The sequence below is a fragment of the Lactuca virosa genome, chromosome 7 (assembly GCF_052849685.1).
Source record: "Lactuca virosa cultivar CGN04683 chromosome 7, Lactuca_virosa_CGN04683_v6, whole genome shotgun sequence".
NCBI classification, from domain to species: Eukaryota; Viridiplantae; Streptophyta; class Magnoliopsida; order Asterales; family Asteraceae; genus Lactuca; species Lactuca virosa.
In genome coordinates, this window is record NC_136432.1 from 277,253,793 (window position 1) to 277,271,502 (window position 17,710).

At 41.6% G+C, this 17,710-nt stretch overlaps 1 protein-coding gene across 1 annotated transcript; it reads right to left on the reverse strand.

Moving 5' to 3' along the window:
- Positions 1 to 8,257: 8,257 nt before the first annotated feature.
- On the reverse strand, positions 8,258 to 11,394 carry LOC145127774 (uncharacterized). The gene is made up of 6 exons (XM_079062907.1): positions 10,929 to 11,394; positions 10,449 to 10,630; positions 10,174 to 10,357; positions 9,897 to 10,064; positions 9,098 to 9,789; positions 8,258 to 8,326 (listed from the first exon to the last, which is right to left on the reverse strand). The coding sequence occupies exons 1-6, from the start codon at positions 11,392 to 11,394 to the stop codon at positions 8,258 to 8,260; spliced, it is 1,761 nt and encodes a 586-aa protein (XP_078919033.1).
- Between the last annotated feature and the right edge of the window lie 6,316 nt (positions 11,395 to 17,710).

Genomic DNA, 17,710 nt, shown 5'->3' on the forward strand with positions numbered 1-17,710 from the left:
TGCTGCTACCAGGCCGCAGGGGGTGACGCGTTGCTGTACCGGGAGTTCAGCAACACGAAGCCACCAGAATTTGATGGGACGCAGGATCCGATAGCCGCGATGAGGTGGATCTCTGACATTGAGGGGTGTTTCTACACATGTTCTTGTCCAGAGCATCTGAGGGTGCGGTTCGCGCTGAACCAGCTTCGCTTGGGCGCGAAGGACTGGTGGAAATTTGTGACGGCGCATTATTCGTCTACTGAGCTCGCTGCGGTAACCTGGGAGAGGTTTACCGCTATGTTCCGAGATGAGTACGTTCCCCAGGTAGAGTTTGGCCCAGGAGTTTCTGACCCTCAAGCAGGGTACCGAGTCTGTTACAGCGATTACGAGGATGTTCCATGAGAGGGCGATGTTCTGCCCAGAGCACGTGTCTTCCGAGCAGGCACGTATGAGCCGATATCTGAGTGTTTTGAGGAGGGATATACGAGAGTTCGTGGCGAACTCGTCGTACCGGACATTTGCCGAGCTTCAGGCAAATGCTCGGAAGAGGGAGATAGAGCTGGAGACTCAGGCTAGGGAGGAGGCGGAGTCTCAGGGGAGGGATCGGCGACCGACACAGTCTCAGCCGGCAGCCAAGCGGGTCAAGCCCGCCGATTCGAGATCTGGGAGCCAGAAGGACCGCACTTGTGGCAAGTGCGGCAAGGGTCATAATGGAGTGTGCAGAGCAGGGTCTTGCTACAAGTGTGGCAAGGAGGGGCATATGGCCAAGGATTGCCCCAAGGGGTTCGCAGTCTGTTTTCACTGCAACCAGACCGGACACCGGAAGGCGGAGTGTCTGCAGTTACGTGGGTCAGCACAGGGAGCATCTCCGGGATCTGCCCCTGCTGCAGTGAGAGCTACCGATAGTCGGCCAGTGAAGGTCGAAGCGCCGAAGGCACGAGGGAGAGCCTTCCAGTTGACCGCGGAGGAGGTCCGCGCAGCACCCGATGTTGTGGCTGGTATGCATTCTCTCTTTGCTTATGCTAATTTTGTGAGATTGTGTTTATATTATGTTATGCGTAGGTACTTTTCTTGTGAGTTATGTACCCGCTTTAGTGTTATTTGACTCGGGTGCGAGTCGATCATTCGTGTCCATGGCGTTCAGTCGGCACATCAGTGTTCAGCGAGAGGCGTTGAGTCGACCCCTACGAGTTTCTATAGCCGACGAGCGATCAGTGTATGCTACGGACGTGTTCCGGGGGTGTGTGCTCGAGATCTTCGGTGTCGAGTTTCCGATTGATCTGGTCCCGATTGCGATGGGGGACGTGTGTGTTATAGTGGGTATGGATTGGTTGAGCCGATTTGGGGTTGTGATAGACTGTGAGCGACAGTTGGTGACGATCTGAGACCCCAGTGGGGGAGTTCTTACAGTTTATGGCGAGGGTACCCGTTCTGGGTCGGCATTTTGTTCAGCCGCCAGAGCGAGGCAGAGCCTACAGCAGGGCTGTAGTGGGTTTGTGGCTTATGTGGTGGATACGAGAGTAGGTGCAGAGAGACCGAGGTCGGTCGATGAGGTCCCGATAGTGCGTGAGTTCCCGGATGTTTTCCCCGAGGAGTTGCCGGGTGTGCCTCCCGAGAGGCAGGTAGAGTTCCGTATTGATTTGGTTCCGGGGGCAGCGCCTATCGCCAAGGTGCCCTATCGCCTTGCGCCACCAGAGATGCATGAGTTATCCTCGCACCTTCAAGAGCTGTTGGGGAAGGGGTTTATACGACCGAGTAGCTCGCCGTGGGGAGCGCCGATCCTTTTTGTCAAGAAAAAGGATGGTTCACACCGGATGTGCATTGATTACCGGGAGCTGAACAAACTGACGGTCAAGAACCGTTACCCCTTACCGAGGATCGACGATTTATTCGATCAGTTACAGGGAGCGTCTTGGTTCTCCAAGATCGACTTGAGGTCTGGATATCATCAGATGAGAGTACGAGATGAGGATATCCAGAAGACAGCGTTCAGGACTCGTTACGGGCATTACGAGTTCGTGGTGATGCCTTTCGGGCTCACCAATGCACCAGCGGCGTTCATGGATCTCATGAACAGGGTATGCAGACCGATGTTGGACCGTTCGGTGATCGTGTTCATCGATGATATACTGGTGTATTCGAGATCCAGAGAGCAGCATGAGGAGCACTTGAGAGAGTTACTTGGAGTTTTGAGATCGGAGAGGCTTTATGCCAAATTCTCCAAGTGTGATTTCTGGTTACGAGAGGTCCAGTTCCTAGGGCACCTCGTTAACCAGAATGGATATTGGTCGACCCGGCCAAGATTGAGGCGGTTATGAGTTGGGAGGTGCCGAGATCCCCCATCGAGATCAGGAGTTTCTTAGGGTTGGCTGGCTATTATCGGAGATTTATCAGGGATTTCTCCAAGATCGTCGTGCCACTCACTAGGTTGACCCGGAAGGGTGTTGCTTTTTCATGGGGCCCAGAGCAGCAGGCCTCCTTTGAGACACTTCGCCAGAGACTGTGCGAAGCCCCAGTGTTAGCCCTTCCGGAGGGGATGGAGGACTTTGTGGTGTACTGTGACGTATCGATATCGGGGCTGGGAGCGGTGCTGATGCAGAGAGGGCATGTGATAGCATACGCATCGAGGCAGCTGAAGCCTCACGAGACGAGGTATCCCACCCACGATCTGGAGCTGGGGGCAGTGGTGTTCGCCCTCAAGATCTGGCGTCATTATCTGTACGGGGTTCGGTGTACTATATACACGGACCACAAGAGTTTGAAGTACTTGATGGATCAGCCCAACCTGAATATGCGTCAGAGGAGATGGTTGGACGTGGTAAAGGATTACGATTGTGAGATCCTGTACCACCCGGGCAAGGCTAACGTTGTAGTCGATGCCCTGAGTCGCAGGGAGGAGAGTGCCCCTATACGAGACGTATGTATGAGATTGACAGTGATGACTCCGGTGTTGGACACCATTCGAGGGGCCCAGGCTGAGGCCGTGAGACCGGAGAACCGGAAGAGAGAGCGAGTTGTCGGATATGTATCGGAGTTCGTTACTGATGGTCGAGGACTTATAACCTTTCAGGGTCGGATTTGGGTACCGTTTGTGGGCGGAACGCGTACCATCTTGATGGAGGAGGCGCACCGATCGAGGTTCTCGATCCATCCCGGGATCACTAAGATGTATTTGGACCTGAAGAGAGAGTATTGGTGGCCCTGTATGAAAAGGGATGTTGCATGGTTCGTTGAGAGGTGTTTGACCTGTCGCAGGGTTAAGGCCGAGCACCAGAGACCGCATGGTAAGTTGCAGCCGTTGGAGGTTCCCGAGTGGAAGTGGGAACAGATTACCATGGACTTCATCACCAAATTGCCGAGGACTGCGAGGGGCGTCGATGCAATTTGGGTGATTGTGGATAGGTTGACGAAGAGCGCTCACTTTCTTGCTATCAATGAGAGCTCTTCCGCTGAGAGGTTGGCAGAGTTGTACGTGAGAGAGGTGGTATCACGGCATGGAGTGCCGATCTCAATCATCTCAGATCGAGATGTACGTTTCACTTCCAGATTCTTGAAGAAGTTTCACGAGGAGTTGGGTACGAGACTGCATTTTAGCACTGCATACCACCCCCAGACAGATGGGCAGAGTGAGCGGACGATTCAGACGCTCGAGGACATGCTCCGGGCATGTGTGTTGGATTTCGGAGGGAGTTGGGACACGTATTTGCCCTTGGCTGAGTTTTCCTATAACAACAGCCATCATTCGAGCATCGGTATGCCACCTTTTGAGCTGTTGTATGGGAGGAAGTGTCGGACTCCCATTTGCTGGGGCGAGGTCGGGCAACGTGTGATGGGTAGTACGGAGATTGTGCTTCAGACGACCGAGCAGATTCAGCAGGTCAGGCAGAGGTTACTGACAGCTCAGAGCCGTCAGAAGAGTTATGCGGATAGACGTCGGTCAGAGCTCGAGTTCCAGGTCGGCGATTTCGTACTCCTGAAGGTATCTCCCTGGAAGGGAGTGATCCGATTCAGGAAGAGGGGTAAGTTGGGACCTCGGTATATTGGTCCTTTCAGGGTGACTGCCAGGGTGGGCAGGGTAGCGTACGTTTGGAGCTACCTACGGAGCTGAGCCAGATTCATGACACTTTTCACGTGTCTCAGTTGAGGAAGTGTATCGTTGATGAGTCAGCAGTTGTGCCCTTAGAGGATATTCAGGTGGATGCGAGCCTGAATTATGTGGAGAGACCAGTTGCGGTTGTGGATCGAAAGATCAAGGTTCTGAGGAACAAGGAAGTGCCCCTGGTGCAGGTCCGGTGGCAACACCGGAGAGGGTCAGAGTTGACCTGGGAGCCGGAGCGAGAGATGCGTGAGCAGCATCCAGAGTTGTTTGCAGAGTGAGACTTCGAGGGCGAAGTCTGATTTTAGTGGGGGAGAATTGTAACAGCCGGATTCCCAGGTATATTATTTTATTATTTTATTTTGGAATTTGTTGAGGGACTCGGCGAGTTGGTGCTTAGACTCGCCGAGTAGGGTCGCGATTTCTCATCCGGATTAATGACCGGACTCGGCGAGTCCATGAGTGGACTCGGCGAGTCCACGCTGTTTAATGAAACCCTAATTTTTCCGGGTTTGGGACCTATTTAAAGGCCCTTATGGCCGTCATTTGCGGCCATCAACCCCCAGAGAGAAACCCTAAGTGATCTAGAGTGCTTGTGAGGAAGGAGAGGCCAATCTTGAACTTTTGTGGGTATTTTTGCAAGAAGGAAGTGTTCAAGGCAAGAAGAAGCTGAAGGAGGTGCGGTTTTGGTGGTTTTTGAGCTCATAGAGATTGTATTGAGGTATTATTCTCGGACCTTCTTCAGTTTTGGTGTTGATTCTTAGTGTTAGGGTTTTCTAACCCTTTTAGATGATGATTAAGTGGAGTATTTGGCCCCTTCTCGAGTTTGTGTTCTGGATCTGGACCCAAGGGGGGTCCAGAGACCTTACCCTTGGAGCTTTATGAGTCATCGTGGGAGTCATGAGCTTAGAATGTCATTTTTGGGGCTAAATCATCATTTTGGACCATTTAGATGTTATATGTGTGTCAAGGTCCGAACTTTACGTGATTATCATGCTTGGGGAGGCCAGATCTATGATTATATGGAACAGATCTGACCTCAGAAGTTGTTTTGAGTTGTGCATGGCATGAACTCGCCGAGTGCAAAGAACAGACTCGGCGAGTAGTATGAAGGTTGCCCGTTAATCACTCAGTGAGTGGACTTGTCGAGTTGGGGGAATGACTCGGTGAGTCAGGGAGGGTCAGGAGTCTGAGTTCAAGTTGGAACTCGCCGAGTTGTTCTTGAGACTCGGTGAGTTGAGTCGGGGTGGCCCCGCGATTCATGCCAGGTGGAACTCGTCGAGTCAAGGGAAGTACTCGACGTGCCAAGAGAGGATCTAAGAGAGTCAGTGGACACGTGTAGACTCGCCGAGTCGCCCTAGTGCACTCGACGAGTCGGGTCAAAGTTTGACCGATGACCTTGTTGACTTTTAGGGTTGAGTACAGTTGTATTTATGAGAGTACTACTTTATGTGATTAGGCGGAGGCTAGATCACACTTCTTCCGAGTCAGCTATTTACCGAGACATCGTGGTGAGTCTTCTCACTATACTTTACCTTGAGTAGGTAATTAGAGTTATGTGACAGAGTTGTTGTATGCTATTTATGTGATGTGTTGCACTGCATTATTTCTATGTGATTTATGCCGTGTATATATCATAGTATATCAGAGTTGGAACCGAAAGGTTCACAGAGCTAGGACCAGAGGGTCCACAGAGTTAGGGTCCAAGGGCCCGCAGAGTTATAGCCTCGAGTGGCTAGTATGTGTTATGTGTGGTATTTTGGGGAACTCACTAAGCTTTGTGCTTACAGTGTTTTGTGTTATGTGTTTCAGGTACTAGTGAAGATCGCGGGAAGGCGCCGGCATGATCAGTACACACACACGCGGAGTTTTATACATGTTATGATCTTGGGATTTTGACTTATGTTCGGATGTATGAAACAATGAGTTTTATAATATTATGAAATAAGGTGTTTTTGAAAATGTGAAAATTTGTTTGAAAATTTTGGGTGTTACAAAAACACGCACACAGCCACCTTCCACAGTGGCTGGTGGCAACGAAAGGCGACAGTGGTGTCATCGGCGGTGCTACAGCGGCAGAAGGTCACGGCAGCAGCGAGATAGCGAACACCCACCGAGAAGTTCTTCATCAATCATGAAAGGGGGGGGGGGGTTGACGGCGGCATTTGACGGTAGAAGCCACCATGGCCGGCTGCCATGGTGGTTCCTCACGGCCCTACACGACAGAAGTCCCACCCACACGAACATGACAGCCCCTTTGTGGTGGCGACGTTGACCGGAGCAAGCAGGGGCGAGCCGACGGCGGCGGATGGAGTGAACAAGAAGAAAGGAATGGCGAGAAAGAAGCAGCGATCAATTCTTCATCGGCAGCGAGGTGGGTTGCGACGCAACCTCGTCTTCGTCAGCAGTGAGGCTGTGGCGACATCCGGAGTGTGGCTCGGGCCGACGGCATGGACGCTGGCGGTCGCCGGGTCTTCGTCTGGCCGGAAAACGTGAAGGAGTCGGGTGGCGGCTGGAGGAGGGCACAAGAGAGTGAAGTCGGCAGCTGAGTATAACACTCCCTAGGGTTAGGGTTACATTTAAGCTATATACCCGATCCCTCAAAACATTATGCCATAATAACAAAATCAGTCCCTCCCCCTTCCCTTTTCTTTCAAATTCAATCCAATTATTACCAAATGAACCCTCAGCATTAAATCCTTTACATTTTGGGTACGAAAATTACCAAACAACCCCCTATCTTCCATAATCTCTTCAAATGAAGTCCCATAAATTACCATTTACTCCCTGCCTTCATAAATACTTACAAAACTAATCTGGAATTTACACTTTTAACCCTCGACATCTAAAATTCTTCGCAAATCAGTCCGGGACTTACATTTATTAATTTATTTAAATAAATGGGGCGTTACAAATGTGTATAGATGTGGAGTCCATAATCAATATATTGCAAAAGTTAAAAGATTTTTACAAAAAAATGAAAATAAAACGCCCTAAAAAAAGAAGTGTAAAAGGGTCATTTACCGAAATTTAGATGGCTGCAAAAAAGAAATGCTCTTTGTTCATACTTACTTCACACAGACATCATTTTAATAATGCAAATGTCAATTTACCTATAAAGAAATTAAAAATAAATAAATAAGTCAAACCTGAGATCCTTTTTGACAACATATGCATCCGACTCAACTATATTCGATCTTGAAAAGCAAATGTGTTGGTTAATGCAAGTGAAGGATATAGAATGAATTTTCCAACATCCATTTTTGGGTAACATCCACTTTCATATCCCTTTTACTCATATTTTTTTTCTCATCATGTGCGATTCTTGCTTCTATTAAAAAAAATACAAAGTTATACAACCATATACACCATATAAGAATTGCACTTTTAGAAAGCATACATATTACGGAATAAGGTTAGAACATGTTTGGTCTTCAAATGTAAGAATCTTAAGAATGACCTACCTACAAAGATTCCCAAGTATAGTGTCACACAGTTGGTTTTTTATTCCAGTGAAGGGGATTGTATCTCATTGCCTCGATGGTATATTATCTAAGAAAGTAAAAAATAAGGCTAAATGGAACTTGATGGCAAAACGCCATTCTTTCGTTGGTTATACTGAAAAATATATAAATTTTATAAATTCTTGGAAGTGGATATATTCTGTTTTGATAATCAACCTCCTATACATAAAAATCCCAAATCTTCCCGATGATAAACTTTGATAGTACACGACCATTACAATTTTTTTTTGTCTCAATAGCTTAAGCATCTAATAACGGCTTAAGGATGTGAATATAAACTAAAGAACTACATACAATACATACCTAATAACCTCAGATGCTCTAGAGCTTCAAATATTCTTCTCACACTTCTTCTCTCAATTTTTACATATTGACGACATGTCTCCAATGGGTTGAAGCGCTTCAAGACTTATGAAATTGTTCATAATCAGCAAATGTTATCATAATACTTTTTAATTTTAATCCAAATATAAATTCTATTCGAGTATCTAAACAACTACATTATGGTGTCCCTGCTTTACAATATTTAAAAAATAAATAAATAAATTCATACATTTTTTGCAACTTTTTCATAAATTGCATGAAAAAATATATCAATCTTTTTATGGTCAAAGATTTAATCTCCCTCATAATACCAAAATCATAGTATATTAATGATTCATGATTCATCCGAGCCAATTGCAAGGTTTCTAGGATGAGGATCAACATGAAAGAAATCGGTTGGTATCTACATAAAATAAGAAAAATATATTAAAAATTCAGTAAAAATAAAAGGATTTTTTATTTTTTTTAATGGGCGTGTTCATCTAAGTGTTGGGCGTCTTATTTTGGGAGTTTTTCTAAGTTTTGTGCCCCAAGATACTCTTTTTTTAATCGAAAAGAAAAGTTTCATTTTATTTTAGAGGCAAAATTATAAAATTATTTGACCACTTCTATTTTTATGATCATACAAATAAATGTTGACCACTTTTTTATATTATTATACCAACTACTCAATCAATCTGAACTCTAGAACTAATAACTCACCTAATATCTTTTGACGACAACATCTTTGTCTATTCTATCGTTTTCTACAACTAAAAGCAAATACAAAAAAGAGATATATTTAACTATCATATTACTTGTTCCATCACTAACAAAAAAAAATCTAGCAAGAAACATATTTGAAGATTGAATTGTTACTTGATGCAAATTGACTCCTCTTTTTTATTCCCTTTTTTGTTTATCTTCTTCTGATGATACCATCAAAAAATGGTATTTACAAGATGGTGTTAGATGTTGTTGAGGTATTGGGTGAATGCCAGTTAACACAGTGGCGGAGCCAGGGTCAAAGTAAAGGGGTATCCCGAGAAAAAAAAATCATGTAATATACAATAAGAAAAAAAACTCCAATTTCATTAGATATAAAGCTCAAATTCTATCACAAAGTTACGTTTTAAAGTTCACATCTCCGCTCTTTCATTTTACGAAAGCGAGTAATTATATTTTCAGTCTTAACATTCTCTAGTGCTTCCTTTTCTACACTACAAATCAAAGCACCATTCATAAAATCGTCACCTATTCTATTACGCAAATCGGTCTTCAAAAACTTCATTGCAGAAAAACATCGTTCAACGGTTGCAGTTGCGACGGGCAAAACCAAAGTTAGTTTTAATAATCTATAAATCAACGGAAAAGAGAGGTGCTTCCCAGTTTCCACCAACAAACGAGAGAGGTCTGCAATTCCCTTCAAATTGAAAAATCTTTCATCATGGAGCAAAGAGTGATAATAGATATCAAGTTGCCCATTAAGTTGCGACCTTTCTGAATCGTTAAAATCATTTTTGTATATCTCGCTTATCTTTAACAACTTTGCTTTATCAGAACTAGAAAATGAGTCACAAGGACTCAAAGCCGTCATGTTCTCTATCAAATCCGTGCCAACTTCACTAAATCTATCCCCAAATTCTTGAATTTGCATATCCAAAACCGTGTTAAAAATCACAATTTCAAAATGATGTTGATTAGTCTTATTGGTCCTACGCTTTCGTGGGGTAACATAATATTCTGACATGTCCACAATTCTAATACTATGCTTTTCACAAAAAGCACACACCTTGTTCCAAATTTGTGGAAACCCATCTTTTCTAAAAACTAGCAATGCTTTCTTTGTCCGTTTTACTAACGAAGCCGCTTCCAAAATATCTTGATCTTTTTTTTTTGAAGATGCTTTGACAAAGTATCGGTGAGGCATAGAATTTCCAACATCAAGTGTAAAAGAAATACGAAATCAAGTGTTTTGAAATATGACAAAATACCCTTTGCTTGATTACGGTTAGATAAAGTAGACCCCTCATCTTTGACATATTTAAGGACTGCAACAACTTCTGCAAACAAATTCAACAAACTTACAATTGTTCTAAAATGTGAACCCCATCTAGTATCTCCAGCTCGAATAAGAGAAATCTCTTGATTCAACCCTCTTCCTGTTTCAGTTTCACCAATACCAATTTCAGTTGCCACTCTTTCTTTTTTGCTTCTCTCGTATCATATATTTTCTCTTACAAGACCCACAAACGACAGTAACCACCAAACCTAGTTGTTCAAAGAATTCATCAACATCATCATGTTTCTTTGCAACTGCCACAACCACTAATTGAAGTTGGTGTGCAAAACAATGTATATAATGTGCAGAACTATTTTCATTTAAAATCAAAGATTTCAAACCGTTGAATGCACCACTCATATTACTTGCTCCATCATAACCTTGCCCCCTCACCTATATATTTGAAAAAATTAATAAAAAAATATAACACATAAAAATAAAACTAATATCATGTTAAAGGAATAAATATTTTATGATTTCTCACCTGATCGATAGTCAAGTTGTTGTTGAAAAAAACGGTATCAATGGCGGCTTTAAGAGACAAAGAGGATGTATCCAATACGTGAACAACACCGATAAATCTTTCCTTTACAATCCCAAGTCTATCAACATATCTCAAAACTATAGCCATTTGTTCTTTTTTAGAAACATCACTAGACTCATCAACTAATATACCGAACACATCTTTACCAATTTCATCACAAATAGACTTGATTATCTCTTTTGAAAAGCAATTGATTATCTTTTTGAATCGTCGGAGAAGTCAACTTCTCATTTTTTGGATCATTTTCTAAAGTAACTTTAAAAATCTTCTCATTATCTTCTCTAATCAAAGATAATACTTCAATAAAAAGTCCTTTATTATTAGACTTTTCCGTCTCATCATGTCCACGAAATGGTAATGCATTTTTCAATAAAAATCTACAACTACAGATTGTAGCACGTAATCAAATTTCATAATTACTTTGCACAAGTTCCGTTTGTTTATGCAAAACTTCACTAATAGATTGGTTTTTTCTCAATAACAAATGACACTTTTCTTCGGCCTTATGGTGAGAACTATGAATCTCACCCATATGTTTCCGGAATGATTTTTTTTTACTCCAATTGTCAAAGCCTTCGGTTATAAAAGCATCTTTTCCACCTTGACCCCCTACCATGTCTCTAAACAAATAGCAACAAAAACAATATGCCTTCTTTTTTTTAATGCTATACTCTAACCATGGAAATTCCCTAAACCATTCCACAACAAAACGTCTTTGCTTCTCACCAAATAAGGTAAATTCAAAATTACGCCCCTTTGGTTGACAAGGTCCTTTAATCAAATATGCCATCCTTATTTCATCCCTTTGATTAGGATTATAAGATGTAATCTTTGGTCTCTCCCCCGGGTCCGAAGGAAGATCATTCAAATCAAAAGATTGTGGCATTTTTGGTTTTTGAGTATGCTCATTAGATTGTGGTTCTTGTGGTTTTGGAATAGGTTCATTAGATTGTGGTTCTTCTGGTTTTGGTGTATGTTGATTAGGTTGTGGAACTTGTGTACTTTCATTAACCCTATTTTTTTTTTAAGTTCCTTCACCATTATTGTCTCCAACATCTAATTGTCTTTTGAAAAAATTGTTAATATCAACCTACAATCAAAATATATCAACAATCAACTCTAATTCTATAACTTGATTTCAAGTTTCAACAACAAATAATCACTAATTAGTGACCTTATGTCTCTACTTTAACAATCCTAATTGGTAATTTCTATTTTTTCAACATAATGCCAAAAAATTGAATTTCAATTAACCAAAAAATAATCAAAAAATTTATACTTACTTGCTTCATTGTGCACCACTTTGATCAATAATCACCCACCACCGGCCACCGGAGGATTTCGCCGGAAAACACCCACCACCGGCCACCTATCGGCGGCAGAAGAAAGAGGGCAGCAGCGTGTGTCGCAGACTCGCAGGGAGAGGGAGGGAATTGGGAAACGAATTCTAAAATCACGATATGGGGATTGATCGTTCATTAGTTTTTTGGTATTACACACTTGGGCTTTATGTTTGAGCAATTGGGTTGCTTATTAAATTGGATTAAACATTGACAAAAGCATAAAAAAAATTCGGGTAGCCCAAAAATATTTTAAATTTTTCCTACATTATAAATAAAAATTTCTAGAAAAAATTTGTACTACTAATTTTTTTTTGGGGCCTCCTATGATACGCAGGGTCCTTAATTGGATCCGCCTATGAGTTAACATCAAGAACACATATCATAATTGTGTTCAACAAAAATCGAAAATCAAAATCAAGATAGCCCTAAAGAAAAAAGTAAACACACAAAAGTTATATAAAAAAAACCGAAAATGGTGAAAAAAATTGAGGGAAAGGAAGAAAACAGTAACAAAAATCGTATAAAATGCAAAGCAAGAGGTTGGAGTGGTGTAGAAAACAAACCTATGAACAAATCAAAAAGACGAACGCATTAACTGTGTGTATGTCGTCTTTCCAGTTACTGCAACAGATAGAAAGGAGGTGGAGAAGGAGTGGCGATTCCCTTAATTCCTGAAAGCAAGTGTAGAAATTAGATTTTTTTCATCAAAATTGAGAAATAATCACCAGAAATTGAAACCTAACAAATCAATTATAAGTCGTTGTGCGGAGAAACAAATAATTGACCGGAAGAAGGAGAGCCCTAAGGTGAAACGCAAGAAATATGAGGAAAGAGAAGGAGACGAAATAGATGAGTGCTTGCGGTTGTGATCATAAGATGAAATGGATTCGAGATTACACAAGGAGGAATCAAATAGATAAGATTATGGATTGTTTGTGCATAGAGACATGGGAAGAGAAATTGTATCTGGATTCGAGGTCGTAGAAAGGAGAATCGATTGAATAGTTGTGAAAAAAGACGTACGCATCATTGAAATTAGTGGAAGAATCTTTCTTATATATCTTCCAGCACCACTTACCTTCATATCTTCTTCCCTGCAATAAATTGAAAAGAAAATAATGTCTGTGTTTGTGGTTTTCAAACCTAAATAAAAGAAATGGGTAATGAGAGGCGGGGCAGTGTATTATTTTATTTTATTTTTTTGAGATTTAATTGTCATTAATAGATTTCCTAATTTTAAAAGTAATTTTATTTTTTATTAGATTTAATTGTCATTAATAAATTTTCTAATGTTAAAAGTAATTGTCATTAATAGATTTCATAAATTGGTGGACCAAAAAAAGGGGGTTTGACCAAATGATGATGTCAGTGTAATGATCTAAAGGTGGAAAAGATAGGATGAAACACAATCAATGACCCTGATTGTTGAAGGTGATCTCACAATGTTTCTCTTTTAATAATATTTAGAGATTAGTATATAAATAAAGTTGAAAAAATTATCAAGCGGAGAAAATAACATAACATTTGAATCACATATAAAAAGTTTAATGTAACGCCGTGCTTTTCTTTCTAGGCATTATTAGAATATGTAATCGACATTGGTCAACAATTGTAATCCTTAGATGAATAAATAAAAAGAAATTGTTTTAATCTATGTAATTTATGTGCTTATAATATGTGTATATAATATTTAGTGAAAACTTAATAAATATGGCTAAAAAATACAAAAATAAAATATTAATTAGGATAAATAGTCTTGATGAAAGTTGAAGTACTTGTGATGAGGATTTCGAGGATATAAGGAACGCTTGAATTTGACTTCGTATAGAGAAGTTATGATTATTTGAAGTTTTATGTGTAAACTGATATGGTTGAGTGCGTTGTAAAAAGAAAATTTTAGATAAGTTGCTTATTAGCCTAAGTGATCTAAACAAAAGTTGTATTAATCGTAAAACCAAGAGTGTGCATAGAGAGAACATCCAAATCTGACTTCATATGAGAAAGTTATGATTTTTCGAAGTTTCAACGCAGCAGTGCAAACACAGAAATTGAATTTTAGATTGGTTAATTGTTAGTCGTAACAATCTAAACAAGGGTCGAAGATGTCATAAATAATAGTTCGTCGATATAATGACATTCGAGAACGGATGTCTTATGAAAAAGATGAATTTTAAACGGAGTTAGCAGTCCAAACCTTCTAAAATAAAAAATAAAGTGAGAATTAGCCGATGGAGTCTAAATGAAAGTTGTAGATCATGTTGATAGCTACGTATCGATATAAAGAACGTCAACAACGTAGTTTGTATGAAGAAGTTACGAATTTTTGAAGTTTTCCCGAGTGCGCCACACGTAAAAAGGTGCAAAGCGACCTTCTCGAAGCTGCCACGCAGCACCACCCAATACAAGCAAATATCAACAGCAGGGAGGGCCGACCAGGATAGGGTGCGACGCATACGTGGTCTAGGCGCGGTGCGTCTCCCAAAGATTCAACCTATAAATATCATTTCAATATTTATTCAATCCTCACACCATCCCAACTTTCTCTCTGGAGTTTCACTCTATTTTAGCCCAAAATTTCTTTAGTTTTTAAGCTTCTAGTGAAGCTCTGGGGTCCCTGGGTACCTGACATTAGTAGCTATCATGTCGGCGTTCCGCCAGTGCGATTTGCGGACTTTGGTCAGGAAAATCTCTATAAGTGAAGCTACACTTATTTTGCTTTCAGTGTAACTTATACTCATAGTCGTCGTTATGAATCTATAAATAAGATTTATCATTGATTCCATGTCATTATACTGATTGATCTACTTACGGGGGTGATGTCTAGTCTAGATTTAGTGGGGTGTTTAAAGTGAGATTTCCAAACAGTATACTTTGTATACCAAAATAACCCTACCTCCGATATGATCTTACCTGGTTGCTCCGTACTTTATAGATCTTGATGTAGACATTGGAATTGTTGAGGAATCTAGACTATCATTAGTCATAAGAAATAATAAACTAAGGCTTAATAATAATTAAACATAGGTCACATCAAAAGAAATGCTAAGTGTTGAAGCAAAGTATTGCCCAACTTTCCAGTCATCCAATTTAGCAAGTGAGTGCATAGTTACTTTCAACTTACACATAGATATAAGGGATATAGATGATTAAATTTTGTGTGTGCCTGTTATTTGTATTACTTGACAACTGTGTTAATTGAATTTTTACTTGATTTAATTATATATGTATTTTCATATATTTATATAAAATATATTGGGTAGTGATGGGTGGTTAAAATGATGAGATGATGATGAGAGGGCTTGACCAATGATGATCCGGAAATCTAGCAGAGTATAGATGACGACCATGGACTATTTTAAACAGTCCAGTGGAAACGATGGCAGGCTCACAACCTGTAGCTATTAATGAACTATCTGTTCATTTGATGTACTATATCCCCCTATGGTTGCCTTATTAACATCTATTGCTAAAGGAATCCCCAAACAGTATTGTCTACTATAACGACCCAAAAATCGAGGGTAATAATTTCATTTTTTAATATAGACAAAACATAGATATCATTTATGCCAACATCCAAAACATCGTTAATTAAAACATTTATCAGAGTTCATCCCAAAATCATTCAATGCGGAAAACATGGGTGTGTGCATTGCGATCAATCCGGGCCCTTCTTTTCCAAATCGATGATACCTGAAACCAATAAACAAAACTGTAAGCACGAAGCTTAGTGAGTTCCCCAGAGCATACCCCACACAATCCACATAACAACATAATCCACATTAGTTATAAAAGCTACATAAACCATATCAATCAGATAACCATATCAATTACATAACCATGCATATAAACATATAAGGATGTTGTGGGCTCCCCCCATGGTCTTACTCCAGGATTCCATGGGCTCCCCACATGGCCTTACACCTAAGTGCCATGGGCTCCCCCATGGTCTTCAATAGGAAAGCCATGGGCTCTCCACATGGTCTTACATCCAAGTGTCATGGGCTCCCCCATGGTCTTTAATAGGAAAGCCACGGGCTCTTCACATGGTCTTACATCTGGTGCCATGGGCTCCCCGCATGGTCTTCCATGCAAGTATCAAAAAGACAACTAGCATAACACATACCACATAGTTAATAGCATACCACATATACATGCATACCAGACATATCAGTAGTGAATCTACAATAAACACCACAACTAACTGAATGGGACAACTTTGGTGCCTTAGACTAATTGGTATGGTGAGGAGACTCACCTGACACTGCTGAAATCCCGCGAATAAAACTCCCATTGTTGGTTGACAGATTCCCGAACTGTCAACATCAAAATGACACCCAATTAATAATTGGGTTCCAATGCATAACCATAAATCTACACTTGGGGTAAATGGATCATTTTACCCCTATCCTAACTTGGTTCCAAAACTAAGGCCCAAAAGCCCAATAATCAACCAAGGCCCAACATATGGCCCAATTTTCCAAATTGGGCCCAAACCTCTACATGGACTTATGTTAAGGCCCAACCAGTTATTCTAGTCCAAACAATTGGCATTCTGATGGCCCAATAGCTAATAATCCTCAAGGCACAATTATGGCCCACTTATGGCCCAATTTTCCAAATTAGGCCCAAGCCTCTCTAATGGGTATTATCCTGAAGCCCAATAATTTCCCTTAATCCATAAATATGTTCCCAATTGGCCCACCAAGGCCCACAACAGCTTAGTCCAATAAATGGCCCAACAAGCATCTAAACCCAATTAGGGTTTTTCACATGAAATGACAATTAGGGTTAAGTGATCCTACTTAACCCATTAAGGACTTAATCCATTAAGTCCAAACATACAATGAAATCGAGCTTGTGTCATCACTTCACTCTAATGGTCCAAAATGCGGGTCCCGATAAGTCCAAACCAATAATCCCAAAATTAGGGTTTTCTAAACCCTAATTAGGGTTTTCAACCCAATAATAGCCCAATAGGCACAAAACTAAGTCCTTCGATCAATTAGGGCTTCATTAGGCCCACTAGGGTCTCATAAGGCCCATTAGGGTTTCATAAGGCGGGCACCACCCACTACCACCTCGGGTAGTGGTGGTCAACGGCGGCTTACGGCGGCGGCCACCACCTCACGGTGGTGGTTACAAGTTTCTTTTACTATTTTTGCATCGGTTACAATATTACAAAGCAAATCCCGAATAACACACACAATAATACAAACACACACACACAGCCACCCTAGTGGTGGCCGGCGGTGGCACATGGTGGCAGCCACCACCTCACGGTGGTGGTGATTATGATCTTCGACCAATAAAACACCAAAGGTACTCCAAATATCAATCCAAACACACCCGAAATCCCACAACCAACCGAGATGGTGGCTAACAGTGGCGGAGCGGCGGCAGCAGGCGGCGGAACGGCGACAGCAGGTGGTGGTGACGAGTTCTCTTCGTTTTTCCTGTCCAATAATATCCATACAATATTAACTCATACATTAGGCTCACACACACCCAAATCATGCACACAACCACCTCCTCACGGTGGTTGGCGGTGGCAGATAAGGATGTTATGGCGGCAGCCACCATGGTTGGCAGCCATGGTGGGTTTTTCTCGGGTTTCTCTGGCCAAACAAACACCCACAACCACCTCATGGTTCTAACAGCAACTCAATCTCTTCCAAATACAAGAGAACAACTCCCAACCACTGACTAGGTGGTTGAGGAGGCTGGAACAAGCAAAATGGCGACCACGGTGCTTCTGGTGGCAACAGCGACGCACATGACGTCGCACAACTCGAGGGAAACGAAAATAGGAGATGGGGTTGATCTTACCGGGGGATTATGGTTGCTCGCAACCTTCTCTTC